The following is a 14715-nucleotide window of genomic DNA, read 5'->3' as shown; positions in this document are numbered from 1 at the left end:
AGAAGAGCAAGCTTGGTCAGTAACTTGACTTTGTGTGTCTTTTTTCTAGGGCTGGGCACCTCTATAACCCACACCTCCAAATCTCATTTCATTGATTGGAATACCTGACTCCAAGTAGCTTTTGTAGAAGGTATCACCCCAGAGGTTCACATACTTTTTCCAACAAATACATGTAATATTGGATGATTTTTCCAAATAAATAAATGAAGTATAATGTTTTAGTGCTGTTTACTTAATTGAGTTCCCTTTGACTTGAGTGAAGATCTGATCACTTTTTAGGTCATATGCAGAAATAGAGAAAATTCGACAGGGTTCACAAACTTTCTAGCACCTTTACACATAGCTATGGAAGAAACATTGCTTTTACCTTGTTCCCCATTTCTAAAGCTTCATTGTTGGAATTGTCAAGTGAAGTCATACAATAGTAATCTGTAGAAGCTTCAATTGTACTAAAGTAACAGGCTGTTCCATACAAGTGGCTTGTTAGGTTACATTTATTTGATATCCTGTTACATGCATCTTGAGCACTTGTTCTCTGCAGTGAATGTGCTTGTGTTGGGGATATTTGAAAATTCCAATAATTTGATCTCTCAACAATGAAGAAAAATGTGTTGTTGACTGAGTAAAAATTGATATATGTGGTATTGCTTCTCCCACCTCCCACTCATACTAGAACAGGTTGATGCTATGGAAACAAATCTATTCATTTTCTCTGGTGCTTCCTACAGATTTTGCAGTGAAGTGCAATAAAGGTTAAGTGCCTACTCTTTGTTGACATTGGCCTTATTGTGATCTGTTTTGAAAAATATAGCAATGCAAGGGTGTAAGAATGGAGGACGTGGCATGACGAAGATTTTGCGCTTGCCGTGCAGGATATTTCCTGTCAAAGTGCAGTTTGGGGGGTGGTTAGAAAGCTTGGGGATGAGAGCAATAGTGGTGAACATACTGGCAAAGATGGAAATAGGCAAAAGAAAATCAAAAGCTGTAGATATTGAAAATATGAAATGAAAGTAAAATGTTCAGTAGATCAGGCAGCATTTGTGAATGAGAAGCAGGTAACGTTTTGGATTCTGGGCACTTCGTCAGAAGGGAAGGAAATGAGTCATGATAGGCAGTGGAAAACGTTTGGGGAGGGGAATGGGTAAAATCAAAGGAATTAATTTGGGTTGATGGTAGTTTTGTAGGGTTATTGCATCATGTATTTCCAAGTTTGGGCTTTATTGCATTAGCTGATATCACATGAGATGATAGGATACTATTGGTGTTATCATATTAAATAGAGGTTTTAAAAACTAGCAACATACACAAAAGCTGGATTAACTCAGCAGGTCAGGCAGCATCTAGGGAAATGAATAAACAATTGATGTTTCAGGCTAAAACCCTTCATGTATTTTTAAAAAAATACATGTAGTTTTACATCTCTGATCAATATATTATCTGCAGATATCTTGTGAAAAGACTCAGTTACAGAGTCGGCAGTAGACGGGTTATCTTTTTTCCATGCATTAGCTAGCAACTGTGGAGAACTATCTTTAGAAGTACAAAATGATTTCTTCTAAATATTATCAAACATTTTTCAGTGATTTGGAGTCAAGACGGGAAGTAAAAAAGGACGAAGGGGAGGCTTTTGCAAGAGAACATGGCCTTATTTTCATGGAAACCTCTGCAAAGACTGCTTGCAATGTTGAAGAAGTAAGATGGTTTAGTATTTTTAAAGATGCTTATATTCTTAAAAGCAATTTTGTTGTGGAAATATTAAAATGTGTATAAACATGTCTTCTGAACTAGATCTATCTTGGATCATTTCCTTAGGGCATTGAAAATAGATGTGTTTTTAATCTTGTTAACTGATTGTCATTGGTTGCAATTTCACAAAAGCATTTCAACACTTTCTTTTACCTTCGTTCAGGCTCCTAGTGTAGAAACAGTAGTTATCTATTAATAATAATGTTCTTTCATTCAATAATTAAATTCACAGGTTTTAAGACTGTAAGGAGCAACTTATCTTTAACCCTCATTTATGAAGGTCATATGAAGATCTTTCTCACGTTCTCACCCTGTTAATACTGCATTAACTGATACCAAATTAAATTTCTACTGAATAGCCAATAAATTGTAAAGAGTGAGTGGTATTTATTAATGGCAATTGGCAAGCAAGCCACTATGCTACTTTTGTTGGTAAAGGAGAAAATGTTCTCTAATTCTGTTTTGGAAATACAATACTGTAATTGGATATAAGCACAGGAGATTCTGCAGATGCTGAAAAATCTAGATTAATGCACACAAAATTTGGTCACCTAATTACAGGAAGGATGTTAATAAGGTTGAAAGATTGCAGAGAAGGTTTACAAGGATGTTGCCGGGACTTGAGAAACTGAGTTACAGAGAAAGTTTGAATAGGTTAGGACTTTATTCCCTGGAGCATAGAAGAATGAGGGGAGATTTGATAGAGGTATATAAAATTATGATGGGTATAGATAGAGTGAATGCAAGCAGGCTTTTTCCACTGAGGCTAGGGGAGAAAAAAAAAACAGAGGGCATGGGTTAAGGGTGAAGGGGGAAAAGTTTAAAGGGAACATTGGGGGGGCTTCTTCACACAGAGTGGTGGGAGTATGGAATGAGCTGCCAGATGAAGTGTTAAATGCAGGCTCATTATTAACATTTAAGAAAAACTTTTGGTACGTGGATGAGAGGGATATGGAAGGATATGGTCCAGGTGCAGGTTAGTGGGACTAGGCAGAAAAATGGTTTGGCACAGCCAAGAAGGGCCAGAGGGACTGTTTCTGTGGTTCTAAATGCTGGGGGAACTCGGTAGGTCAGGCAGCATCTGTGGAAAGGAGTAGAGTCAAAAGTTTCTGAAAGGTCTTGCCCAAAATGTTGACTTTTTATTTCTTTCCATAGATGCTGCCTGACCTGAGTTCCTCAAGAATTTTGTTTGTGTTACAGTAGTTGAATGTATTCTTTATCTTTTTGCAAATGGTCAAATTCAGCATGGTGAAAAGATCTGGAGTTCCAGAATCAATTTCTAACATGTTAGCTGGGTTACCTCAAAACCATCTGTATGTACATTTTCATTTTAAGAATCCTTGTTTTTAACGGCCATCTATACAAGTATGCAGTATTTCATAGCTAGCTGTACCAGCGTGTGCTATTTTAGAGTAATTGCAAACTTCTATCATACTGAGAAGAGATTAAGTAGCAGGTGGAATGGCACTAATAGTAGGACTATGCTGTTGACAAGGATTCCAGTCAATTAAGGACTCAGTCTCATCCAGGTATGCTTCTATCTGGGGCATGATCATCAAGGTAACTGCTTACACTGTCCTTGCTATTCTAAAGCCCTCATTTGATGATTAACTTAACTCCTTTTTCTCCAAATAATTATTTGCCTTTGCACTACTGTGGCTAGAATCTACATTAGGACCCAATAAAATATGTACATGAAAATTGCCCTTTTTTTAAAAAGTATTTTGAGTACCTTTCCATAAAGTAGCCATAAAAAAAACTTTTCTCCGTATTTTCAGTTGTATATTTGACTTTCAACTTCTGATATTTGCATCTTGCCAGTAGAGGTCAGTATTTCGCACAGAAGCGATGTGTTCAGATTATGATTTCAGAAAATAATAGCAAAATAACTGGAGGTAATGTTCATGTTTGAATAATGTGATGGGCTGAAAATGGCAAATAGCTTATAAATTGCATAACAGCTTTGCAAAAAAGATCTTGAAATCAATTAGCCTGCAGGTTTCACAAGTGTGAATTAAACTCTGCATGTGTCTGGATGGGTACTTTTAAGATGCATGGATAATTTCAACAGCTGTGAAGTCCTATTAACCTTAATCTCATGAAGGAAATAGCTGAAACTTTCTGTAGGTAGACAATTAAAGTTTTGTCTTCTAACTTCTTGAAGGAATTGTTTTATTGATGAATAATTTTTCTGTTGGTTATAAGAGATGCAAAGGCACTGACTAGAGGTGATCACTGAAACCCAGAAAAGAACTGAACAGAGATTCAATTTTTACAATAAGCAAATGTTGACAGTGCTATTATCCAATGCCAGACTAGGTTTCAGTGAGTTTTGCAGCATCTTTTTAGGAAGACATCTGGAATTAATTTAGAAAAATGGGAGGGAAAGTTGAGATGTTTGCAGGTACAGTACTGTGCACCCTAGATTTTTGTATGGTTTCAGATGGTATGGCCTCCACAGAGCCCAGATCTCAAAATCATCAACTGCCTGGGATTATCTGGAAAGATAGAAGCTTGCAATACTGCAAAAGTCTGCAAGTTCACCAGGTTACTTGGAACAACCTACTGGCTGATTTTCTCATAAAACTACATGATAGTGCATATAAGAGAATTGGTGCAGTTTTAAAGACAAAGGGTGGTCACACCAAATATTAAATTGATTTGGTTTAGTTTTTTTTTTACTGTGTACTGCTCACAGATTTTTACTTGTGCCCAAGACTTTTGCACAGTACTGTATGGGACTGAAATTTTTGAGAACACCCTTGAAGGAAAGATAGCAAGATTTTTGTGTTTGAAAAATGTAGCTATGATTCCATTGCCCTTATCTTCATGTGCTTCTAATATGGCAGAAAGGCACACAGTAGTTTTAAAATGAAAGAGTGGTGTTGGTACACAGGTTAAGTGACAGGGCCACTCTGAGATACAAGGATGACTATTTTAATGTGGTAAAGGCATGTTGGGATTGGGTACAATGGAATTAATATAGTCTAGTCCTATACACCCTTCAACAAATCTTGATTTTATTGCTCATTACATGCCCTCAAAACAAATTGTCACATGCCATTTTTCTTTCAAAGCCTGATTTTCTAAATGTCCTGTAACCATCCCCTGACAGATTCCAACATTTTCCTGACAATTTGTCAGATTTGCTATCATGTAGTTCTTCCTCCACTAACAATATTATCACATTAAAAATAGACATTGAATGGAATAGCTGCAGCCTATTAAAAAATTTGAATTCTGTATAATAAACATGATTTGCTCTTTCTTATAAAAGAGCAAACTTAAAGGTGTAGCAATTACTGTGGCATATTGTAGGAATGAAGACTTAGTTTTCAGTAGTCACCAGGGACATAGAGGAAGAATTGTGGAATACTATCCCCCTAAAAAAAAACTGATGTGCAAATGAACTTTTTTTTGGATTAAGGAAACAAGATTTTGAAGGATTAAATCTTCATAAAGAAGTTTTTAAGCTTGTGTGCTACAATGACCTTTAAGATTTGATAGACTATATAATTCAGAACAAGAAGGCTGTGAGTGAACGGCTGATATTTTGGAGCGAAGGGAGTATTTTACTACTCGGGCTAAAAGAGAGGCGAGACTGCGCAGGCGTGTGACATCAGCCAGTAGATTATGAAAGGTTTAAAAGGAAGACCACAGCATCCAGTGGGCAGTGGAGTGAGAGGCAGCAGAGTGGTCGGGCTTTGGCTCAACGGGCTTAGGCGGTGATGGGATGAAGTGAGGTAGGTTTAACTGTGTTAATTGTGGAAAGGAGGTAGTATGTGTGTGAGGCCAGTTTTCTGTGCTTGGTGACAGACGTGTGGGGGGGGGGGGGGGGGTGCAGTCCTGGAGTCTCCTAGCCTTCCAGATGGCCGTATCTGCACTAGGTGTGTTGAGCTGCAGCTCCTGAGGGACCGAGTTAGGGAACTGGAGATGCAGCTCAATGACCTTTGCCTGGTCAGGGAGAGCAAGGAGGTGATAGAAAGGAGTTATAGGCAGGTGGTTACACCAGGGCCATGGGAGACAGACAGGTGGGTCACAGTCAAGAGGGGGAAGGGGAAGAGTCAGGTACTAGAGAGTACCCCTGTGGCTGTACCCCTTGACAAATAAGTACTCCTGTTTGAGTACTGTTGGGGGCGTAACAGCCTACTTGGGGAAAGCGGCACTGGCCGTGCCTCTGGCACAGAGTCTGGCCCTGTGGGTCAGAAGGGTAGGGAAGGGAAGAGGAAGGCAGTAGTGATAGGGGACTCTATAGTTAGAGGGTCAGACGGGCGATTCTGTGGACGCAAGAAAGAAACTCGGACGATATTTTGTCTCCCAGGTGCCAGGGTCCGGGATGTTTTGGATCGCGTCCAAGATATCCTGCAGTGGGAGGGAGAACAGCCAGAGGTTGTGGTACATATTGGTACCAATGACATAGGTAGGAAAAGGGAGGAGGTCCTGAAAAAAGACTACAGGGAGTTAGGAAGGAAGTTAAGAAGCAGGACCGCAGAGGTAGTAATCTTGGGATTACTGCCTGTGCCACGTGACAGTGAGAATAGGAATAGGATGAGGTGGAGGATAAATGCGTGGCTGAGGGATTGGAGCAGGGGGCAGGGATTCAGATTTCTGGATCATTGGGACCCCTTTTGGGGCAGTTGTGACCTGTACAAAAAGGATGGGTTGCACTTGAATCTCAGGCGGACCAATATCCTGGCGGAGAGGTTTGCTAAGGCTGCTGTGGAGAGTTTAAACAAGAGTTGTTGGGGTTTGGGAACTGAGCTGAAGAGACTGAGGAAGAAGAGGTTGGCTCACAAATAGAGCAAGCTTGTAGACAGTGCGAGATGGAGGATAGGCGGGTGACAGAGAAGGGATGCGCTGAGACCAAAGGTTTGAGATGTGTCTATTTTAACGCAAGGTGTGTTGTGAACAAAGCGGATGAGCTTAGAACGTGGATCAGTACTTGGAGAGATGATGTGGTGGCCATTACAGAGACTTGGATGGCTCAGAAACAGGAATGGTTACGTCAAGTGTTGGGTTTTAGATGTTTCAGAAAGGACAGGGAGGGAGGCAAAAAAGGTGGGGGCGTGGCGCTGTTGATCAGAGATAGTGTCATGGCTGCTGAAAAGGTGGATGCCATGGAGGGATTGTCTACGGAGTCTCTGTGGGTGGCGGCTAGGAACAGGAAGGGGTCATTAACTTTACTGGGTGTTTTGTTATAGGCCACCCAATAGTAACAGAGATATCGAGGAGCAGATTAGGAAACATCCTGGAAAGATGTAATAATATTAGAGTTGCAATGATGGGAGATTTTAATTTACCAAATATCGATTGGCATCTCCCCAGAGCAAGAGGTTTAGATGGGGTGGAGTTTGTTAGGTGTGTTCAGGAAGGATTCTTGACACAATATGTAGATAAGCCTACAAGAGGAGAGACTGTACTTAATTTGGTGTTGGGAAATGAACCTGGTCAGGTGTCAGATCTCTCAGTGGGATTCTACAAGTATATGAAGAGCAAGAGGATAAGACGTGAAAGATTAGGACCTATCAAGTGTGACAGTAGGAAAGTGTGTATTGAATCGGAGGAAATAGCAGAGATACTTAACGAATACTTCAGTATTCACTATGGAAAAGGATCTTGGTGATTGTAGTGATGACTTGCAGCAGACTGAAAAGGTTGAGCATTTAAATATTAAGAAAGAGGATGTGCTGGAGCTTTTGGAAAGCATTAAGTTGGATAGGTCGCCGGGACCAGATGAGGTGCACCCCAGGCTACTGTGGGAGGCGAGGAGGAAATTGCTGAGCCTCTGGTGATAATCTTTGCATCATCAATGGGGATGGGAGAGGTTCTGGAGGATTGGAGGGTTGCGAATATTGTTCCTTTATTCAAGAACATGAGTAGAGATAGCCCAGGAAATTATAGACCAGTGAGTCTTACTTCATTGGTTGGTAAGTTGAAGAAGAAGATCCTGAGAGGCAGAGTTTATGAACATTTGGAGAGATATATGATTAGGAGTAGTCAGCATGGCTTTGTCAAGGGCAGGTCGTGCCTTACGAGCCTGATTGAATTTTTTGAGCATGTGACTGAACACATTGAAGGAAGAGCAGTAGATGTAGTGTATATGGATTTTAACAAGGCATTTGATAAGGTACCCCATGCAAGGCTTATTGAGAAAGTCAGGAGGCATGGGATCCAAGGGGACATTGCTTTGTGGATCCAGAACTGGCTTGCCCACAGAAGGCAGAAAGTGGTTGTAGACGGGTCATATTCTGCATGGAGGTTGGTGACCAGTGGTGTGCCTCAGGGATCTGTTCTGGGACCCTTACTCTTTGTGATTTTTATGAATGACCTGGATGAGGAAGTAGAGGGGTGGGTTAATAAGTTTGCTGATGACACATATGTTGGAAGTGTTGTGGATAGTGTGGAGGGCTGTCAGAGGTTACAGCGGGACATTGATAGGATGCAAAACTGGGCTGAGAAATGGCAGATGGAGTTTAAGTGTGAAGTTGTTCATTTTGGTAGGTCAAATACGATGGCAGAATATAGTATTACAGGTAAGATTCTTGGCAGTGTGGAGGATCAGAGGGACCTTGGGGTCCGAGTCCATAGGATACTCAAAGCAGCTGCGCTGGTTGACTCTGGTTAAGAAGGCGTACGGTGTATTGGCCTTCATCAATCGTGGAATTGAATTTAGGAGCTAAGAGGTAATGTTGCAGCTATATAGGACCCTGGTCTGACCCCACTTGGAGTACTGTGCCTCACTACAGGAAGGATGTGGAAGCTATAGAAAGGGTGCAGAGGAGATTTACAAGGATATTGCCTGGATTGGGGAGCATGCCTTGTGAGTATAGGTTGAGTGAACTTGGCCTTTTCTCCTTGGAGCAACAGAGGATGAGAGGTGACCTGATAGAGGTGTATAAGATGATGAGAGGCATTGATCGTGTGGATAGTCAGAGGCTTTTTCCCAGGGCTGAAGTGGTTGCCACAAAGAACACAGGTGAAAGTGCTGGGGAGTAGGTACAGAGGAGATGTCAGGGGTATTTTTTTTTTCCTCAGAGTGGTGAGTGCGTGGAATGGGCTGCTAGCAACAGTGGTGAAGGCAGATACGATAGGGTCTTTTAAGAGACATTTACATAGGTACATGGAGCTTAGTAAAATAGAGGGCTATAGGTAAGCCTAGTAATTTCTAAGGTAGGGACATGTTTGGCAAAACTTTGTGGGCCGAAGGGCCTGTATTGTGCTGTAGGTTTTCTATGTTTCTATATTTCTAATTTTATTTTCCTTAATTTAACAAGGTGACAGCAGGTACTTGGGGTGAAGGCTGAAATGTTTGGTTGGAGATGAGGGTATGAGAGAGCTTCACAAAAAGAATGACAGTTAACTTTCAAAATACATTTGGTGAGGTCCAGGGGCTCGAGGATACTTGGTAAGAATAGACATGATGGTGTCTATATACATTAAGAGGGGCAAAGGTCACTGAGTTCTGGATTTGTTGAAATTTAGGAAGCCTAATGAGGATGGGAGCAATTTGAACACTTTGATATAAAATGAAAGGGTTTGCATAATTCTTGATGGTAGTTAATTTCAGTCACTTTCCTTTTTTAAAAATTTAAAAAAAAAATTCTTTTACATGTTTTGTATTCCTAGGGCAGAATTGGGTATTGTAAGGTGTTAGAGATTCTATGATAAAATAGTAATGGAGCCTAATAAAGCATGCAGCATGCTGAAATTTTTTACTGTTTGAATAATAATATGCTCTTACAATTTTCCTTCCAAAGTGGATGACCTTGCATTTACCAATTGTACTCCATCTGCCAGACCCTTGCCCACTCATTTAACCTATCTATATCTCTCTGCAGACTCTCTGTATCTTCTGTACAATTTGCTTTTCCATTCAATTTAGTATCATCACGAAAATTAGATACAGGACACTCAGTTCCCTCTTCCAGTTCGTTAATGTATATCGTGAACAGTTATGGGCCCAGCACCTACTCCTCAGGCACACTGCTCACCCTCTGCTTTCTATTAGTTAACCACTCCTCTATCCATGCTAATATATCACCCCAACTCTGTGTGTCCTTATCTTACAGATAAGTCTTTTTTGTGGCATCTTATTGAATGCCTTCTGGAAATCCAAGTAAATAACGTCTGTCTGTTCTCCTCTATCTACTGCACTCGTTATATGATGTATCTGCCTGATGAATTCATTTCTTTCCAGGTGCCTCGCGATTTCTTCTTTAATGATAGCTTTAAGCTTTTTCCCAGCTATAGATGTTAAACTAACTGACCTCGTTACCGGTCTTTTGCCTACATCTTTTTTTGAACAGTGACCTGACATTTGCTGACTTCCAATCTGCTGGGACCCGCCCAGAGTCCAGAGAATTTTGGTAAATCATCACCAAAGTCCCTGCTATAACTTCTGCCATTTCTTTCAGTAGCCTGGGATGCATTCCATCAGGACCAAGAGACTTAACTACTTCCAGGCCCACAAGTTTTCTCAGCACTACCTCTTTAGTGATAGCTATTGTATTGAGGTCTTCACTTCCCATCACATCCATAATATCTCTTTGGGTTGTTAGATGTGCTCTCCACTGTGAAGACAGGCACAAAATAGTTAATCAAAGCCTTGGCCTTTTCCTCATTTCCCAATATCAATTCCCCTCCTCGTCCTCCAAGGGACTTACATTCACTTTAGCCACCCTTTTCCGCCTTTACGCCTTTATTATAAAAACTTTTACTCTCAGTTTTTATATTTTGTGCTAGTTTATTTTCATAATCTAGCTTCCCTTTTTTATTGTTTAGTGGTACTTTGTAGCTTTTTAAAGTTTTCCCAATCTTCCAGTTTCCCACTACTCTTGGCAACTTTGTATGTATGAGCTTTTAGTTTAATGTCTTCTTTTATTTCCTTAGTTGTCCAAGGCTGGCCCTCCCCACCCTTACTGTCCTTGCTTTTAACTGGAAAATACTTCTATTGAGCACCCTGAAAAATCTCCTTGAAAGTCTTCTACTGTTCCTCAACTGTCCCACCATATACCGTGTTCTAAGTCTATGCTAGCCAAATCCTCTCTCATCCCATTGTAGTCTCCGTTGTTTAAGCAAAATATACTGGTTTTAGAACTATTGCACCCTCCATTTGTATGAGAAATCCAATCATACTGTGATCACTCTTTCCAAGAGGATCCCGAACTACAAGATCACTAATTTTACCTGTCTTATTGCACGTGACCAGATCTAAGATAGCATGTTTCATTAGTGAGAATGGGTTGCAGGAGGGGCAGGACTGAGCACAATGTTCTCAATTTCCAATGTTTCAGCTGTGATGGAGCGGGAGGGATTAAAGGGGAAGAGGTGCCATTACTAGCCAGAGAAAATGTCACAGCAATGCTCAGTCAGGACAGACTGGAGAGCTTGTCTAGAGAGGCTTTATGGATAGAACTGAGGAATATGAAAGGCATGACCACATTTACAGTATGTGGGATTCAGAGGAGCAAATTTGTAGAGATTGCAGACTGTTGCAAAATACACAAGGTTATGACAGCAGGTGATTTTAACTTTCCACATATTGACTGGGACTCCCAGGATTTAAAAGGGCTGAATGGGAAAGAATTTGTCAGATGTGTTCAGGAAACTTTCCTTATTCAGTACATAGAAGTCCCAGCTAGAGAGAGTGTGATACTAGGGAATGAGACAGGGCAGATGACCAAAGATTATGTACGGGAACACTTTGCATCTAGTGATCATAATGCCATTAATTTCAAGGTAATTATGGAAAAGAATTGGTCTTGTTCTCAGGTTAAGATTCTAAATTGGGGAAAGGCCAATTTTAATGATGATTAGAATTGATCTGGCAAGTGTGGATTGGGACAGGTTGTTTTCTGGCAAAGGTGTACTTGGTAGGGAGAGGCCTTCAAAAGTGAAATTTCGAGAGTATGGAGTTTGTATATTCCTGTCACATTAAAGGGTAAGGATAAGTTTAGGGAGCCTTGATTTTCGAGATCATTTGAGGTTCTGGTTAAGAAAAAAAGGGGTTGTATAGCAGGTGCAGGCAGGAACAAATGAGGTACTTATGGAATATAAGAAATTCAAGAGAAATTGAGGGAAATCAAGAGGGCTAAAAGAAGACATTAAGTTGATCTAGCAGACAAGGTAAAGGAGAATCCTAAGGGCTCCTCCAGATATATTAAGAGCAAAAGGGTGGCAAGGAACAAAATTTGTCCTTTGGAAGTTTAAGGTGGTAATCTTTGTGTGGAGTGGGAAGAGTTGGGGGAGATCTTAAATTGATTTTTTTCGTCTATACTTGCTCAGGAGATGGACACAATCTGTAGATATGAGGTAATGCAGCTGTGAGGTCATGGACCCATATAGATTATAGAAGAGGAGGTGTGTGCTGTTTTGAGGCGATTTAGGGTGGATACATCCTCAGAGCCTGACAATGTGTTTAGGGCAAGTGCAGAAATTGCGGAGGCCCGAGCAGAGATATTCAAAACATGCTTAGCCACGGGTGAGGTACTGGAGGATTGGAGGATGGCTAATGTTCTGTTGCTTAAGACTCTTAAGTATAAGCCTGGAAATTATAGGCTGGTGAGCCTGACATCAGTAGTCAGAAAGTTTTTAGAAAGTGTTCTAAGGGACTGGATATGTAAGTATTTGGATCAACAGGGACTGATTAGGCATAGTCAACTTTGTTTTGTGCATGGTAGGTCATGTCTAACCAGTCTTAAGAGTTTTTCAATGAGGTTACCAGGAAAGTTGATGAAGGCAAGGTAGTGGATACTTTGTACGTGGGCTTTTGACAAGGTTCCACATGGGAGGTTGGTCAAGAAGGTTCAGTTGTTTGGCATTCAAGTTGAGGAAGTAAATTGGATTGAAACTGATACAGGACTTTGTGATATGGTGCAACTCAAACTACCTGCGTCTCAATATCACCAAGACCAAGGAGATGGTGGTGGACTTTAGGAGATCTAGGCCTCATATGGAGCCAGTGATCATTAATGGAGAATGTGTGGAGCAGGTTAAGACCTACAAGTATCTGGGAGTACAGTTAGACGAGAAGCTAGACTGGACTGCCAACACAGATGCCTTGTGCAGGAAGGCACAGAGTCGACTGTACTTCCTTAGAAGGTTGGCGTCATTCAATGTCTGTAGTGAGATGCTGAAGATGTTCTATAGGTCAGTTGTGGAGAGCGCCCTCTTCTTTGTGGTGGCGTGTTGGGGAGGAAGCATTAAGAAGAGGGACGCCTCACGTCTTAATAAGCTGGTAAGGAAGGCGGGCTCTGTCGTGGGCAAAGTACTGGAGAGTTTAACATCGGTAGCTGAGCGAAGGGCGCTGAGTAGGCTACGGTCAATTATGGATAACTCTGAACATCCTCTACATAGCACCATCCAGAGACAGAGAAGCAGTTTCAGCGACAGGTTACTATCGATGCAATGCTCCTCAGACAGGATGAAGAGGTCAATACTCCCCAATGCCATTAGGCTTTACAATTCTACCGCCAGGACTTAAGAACTTTTAAAAAGCTATTATTAATGCTTTTTGAGATAGTGATTTAGATGTATATCATATTTTTTACTGAGTTAAGTATTGTATGTAATTAGTTTTGCTACAACAAGTGTATGGGACATTGGGAAAAAAAAGTTGAATTTCCCCATGGGGATGAATAAAGTATCTATCTATCTATCTATCTATCTATCAACATTGGCTCTCCGGAAGAAGCCAGAGAGTGGTGGCAGATGGTCACCTCTCCGACTGGATGCCTGTGACGAGTTGTGTGCTGTGGGAATCAGTGCTGGGTTTATTGTTTGTCATCTGTATCAGCAGTCTGGATCATAATGTGGTAAAATGGATCAGCACATTCACAGTTGATATCAAGATTGAGGGTGTAGTGGACAGTGAGGAAGGCTGTTGTGGCTTGCAGTGGGATTGGGATCAGGACCAGCTGGAAGAATGGCAAATTGAATTTAATGCAGACAAGCGTGTGGTGTTGCACTTTGGGAGGACCAAACTATGTAATTCTTATGTAATTGTGAGCAGGAAAGCACTGAGCAAGTGCTGTAGAATAGAGAGATCTGGGAATACATACCCATAATTCCTTGAAGGTGGCATCACAGGTGGATGGGTTGTAAAGAAAGCTTTTGGCAAGAAAGCTTTTGAAACCTTTAATCGAAGTATTGAGTAGAGGCGTTGGGATGTTACGTTGAAATTGTGTAAGAAGTTGGTGAGGCCGAATTTGGAGTATTGTGTTCAGTTTTGGTCACCTAACTACAGGAAAGATGTAAATATGATTGAAAGAGTGCAGGAAAAAATTTACAAAAGTGTTGCCGGGACTTGAGGAACTGAGTTATAGTGAAAGGTGTTAAGACTTTATTCCCTAAAATGTAGAAGATTGAGGGGAGATTTGAAAGAGGTATACAAAATTGAGGGGTATAGATAGAGTAACTGCATGCAGGCTTTTTCCACTGAGGTTGGGTGAGACTACAACTAGAGGCTAAGGGTGAAAATTGTAGTTTGGATAGGTACATGGATGGGAAGGGTATGGGGGGCTATGGACTAGCTGCAGGTCATTGGGACTAGGCAGATTAATGGTTTGGCATGGACTAGATGGGCCAGAGGCCCTGTTTCTGTGCTGTGGTGTTCTATGATTCTAAATAAATTAATCAGCTTTAATTGTAATATGTGCAGGTTCTTACACCATGTGGTGTTCTTACACCAGCAAGTCTCCAATGTCTTATTCCCACTGAATTTTCTCTGTCGTGCTAAGTTCTCAAGCACAGCAACAAAATAAAAATGTGAGCTAGATGTGTTAGGCAAAATTTACAGCCTGTGGTATTGGAGCAACGTTTAAGTGCAGTAACAAAGAATTCCAGTAATGTCAGTAGAAATAGTTGGGGCGATGATGCTCTGCAGTGGCTGGAGTCATTCCTAGCAAACGTTTATGGTTTCATCACAACCCACTATCTCCATTTGCTTTATCGGTGATGTTGTGTTGATGA

At 41.0% G+C, this 14715-nt stretch overlaps 1 protein-coding gene across 1 annotated transcript in view; it reads left to right on the top strand.

Moving 5' to 3' along the window:
* rab2a (RAB2A, member RAS oncogene family) overlaps positions 1-14715 on the top strand; it is a 66087-nt gene that overhangs the window by 37333 nt on the left and 14039 nt on the right. Inside the window, exon 6 of the mRNA XM_073041877.1 lies at positions 1581-1692. Coding sequence (XP_072897978.1) covers positions 1581-1692 — 112 coding nt within the window. The remainder of the gene's footprint in view (positions 1-1580; positions 1693-14715) is intronic.

The sequence above is a fragment of the Hemitrygon akajei genome, chromosome 1 (assembly GCF_048418815.1).
Source record: "Hemitrygon akajei chromosome 1, sHemAka1.3, whole genome shotgun sequence".
Lineage (NCBI taxonomy): Eukaryota > Metazoa > Chordata > Chondrichthyes > Myliobatiformes > Dasyatidae > Hemitrygon > Hemitrygon akajei.
This window is presented reverse-complemented; position numbering and strand designations above follow the sequence as displayed.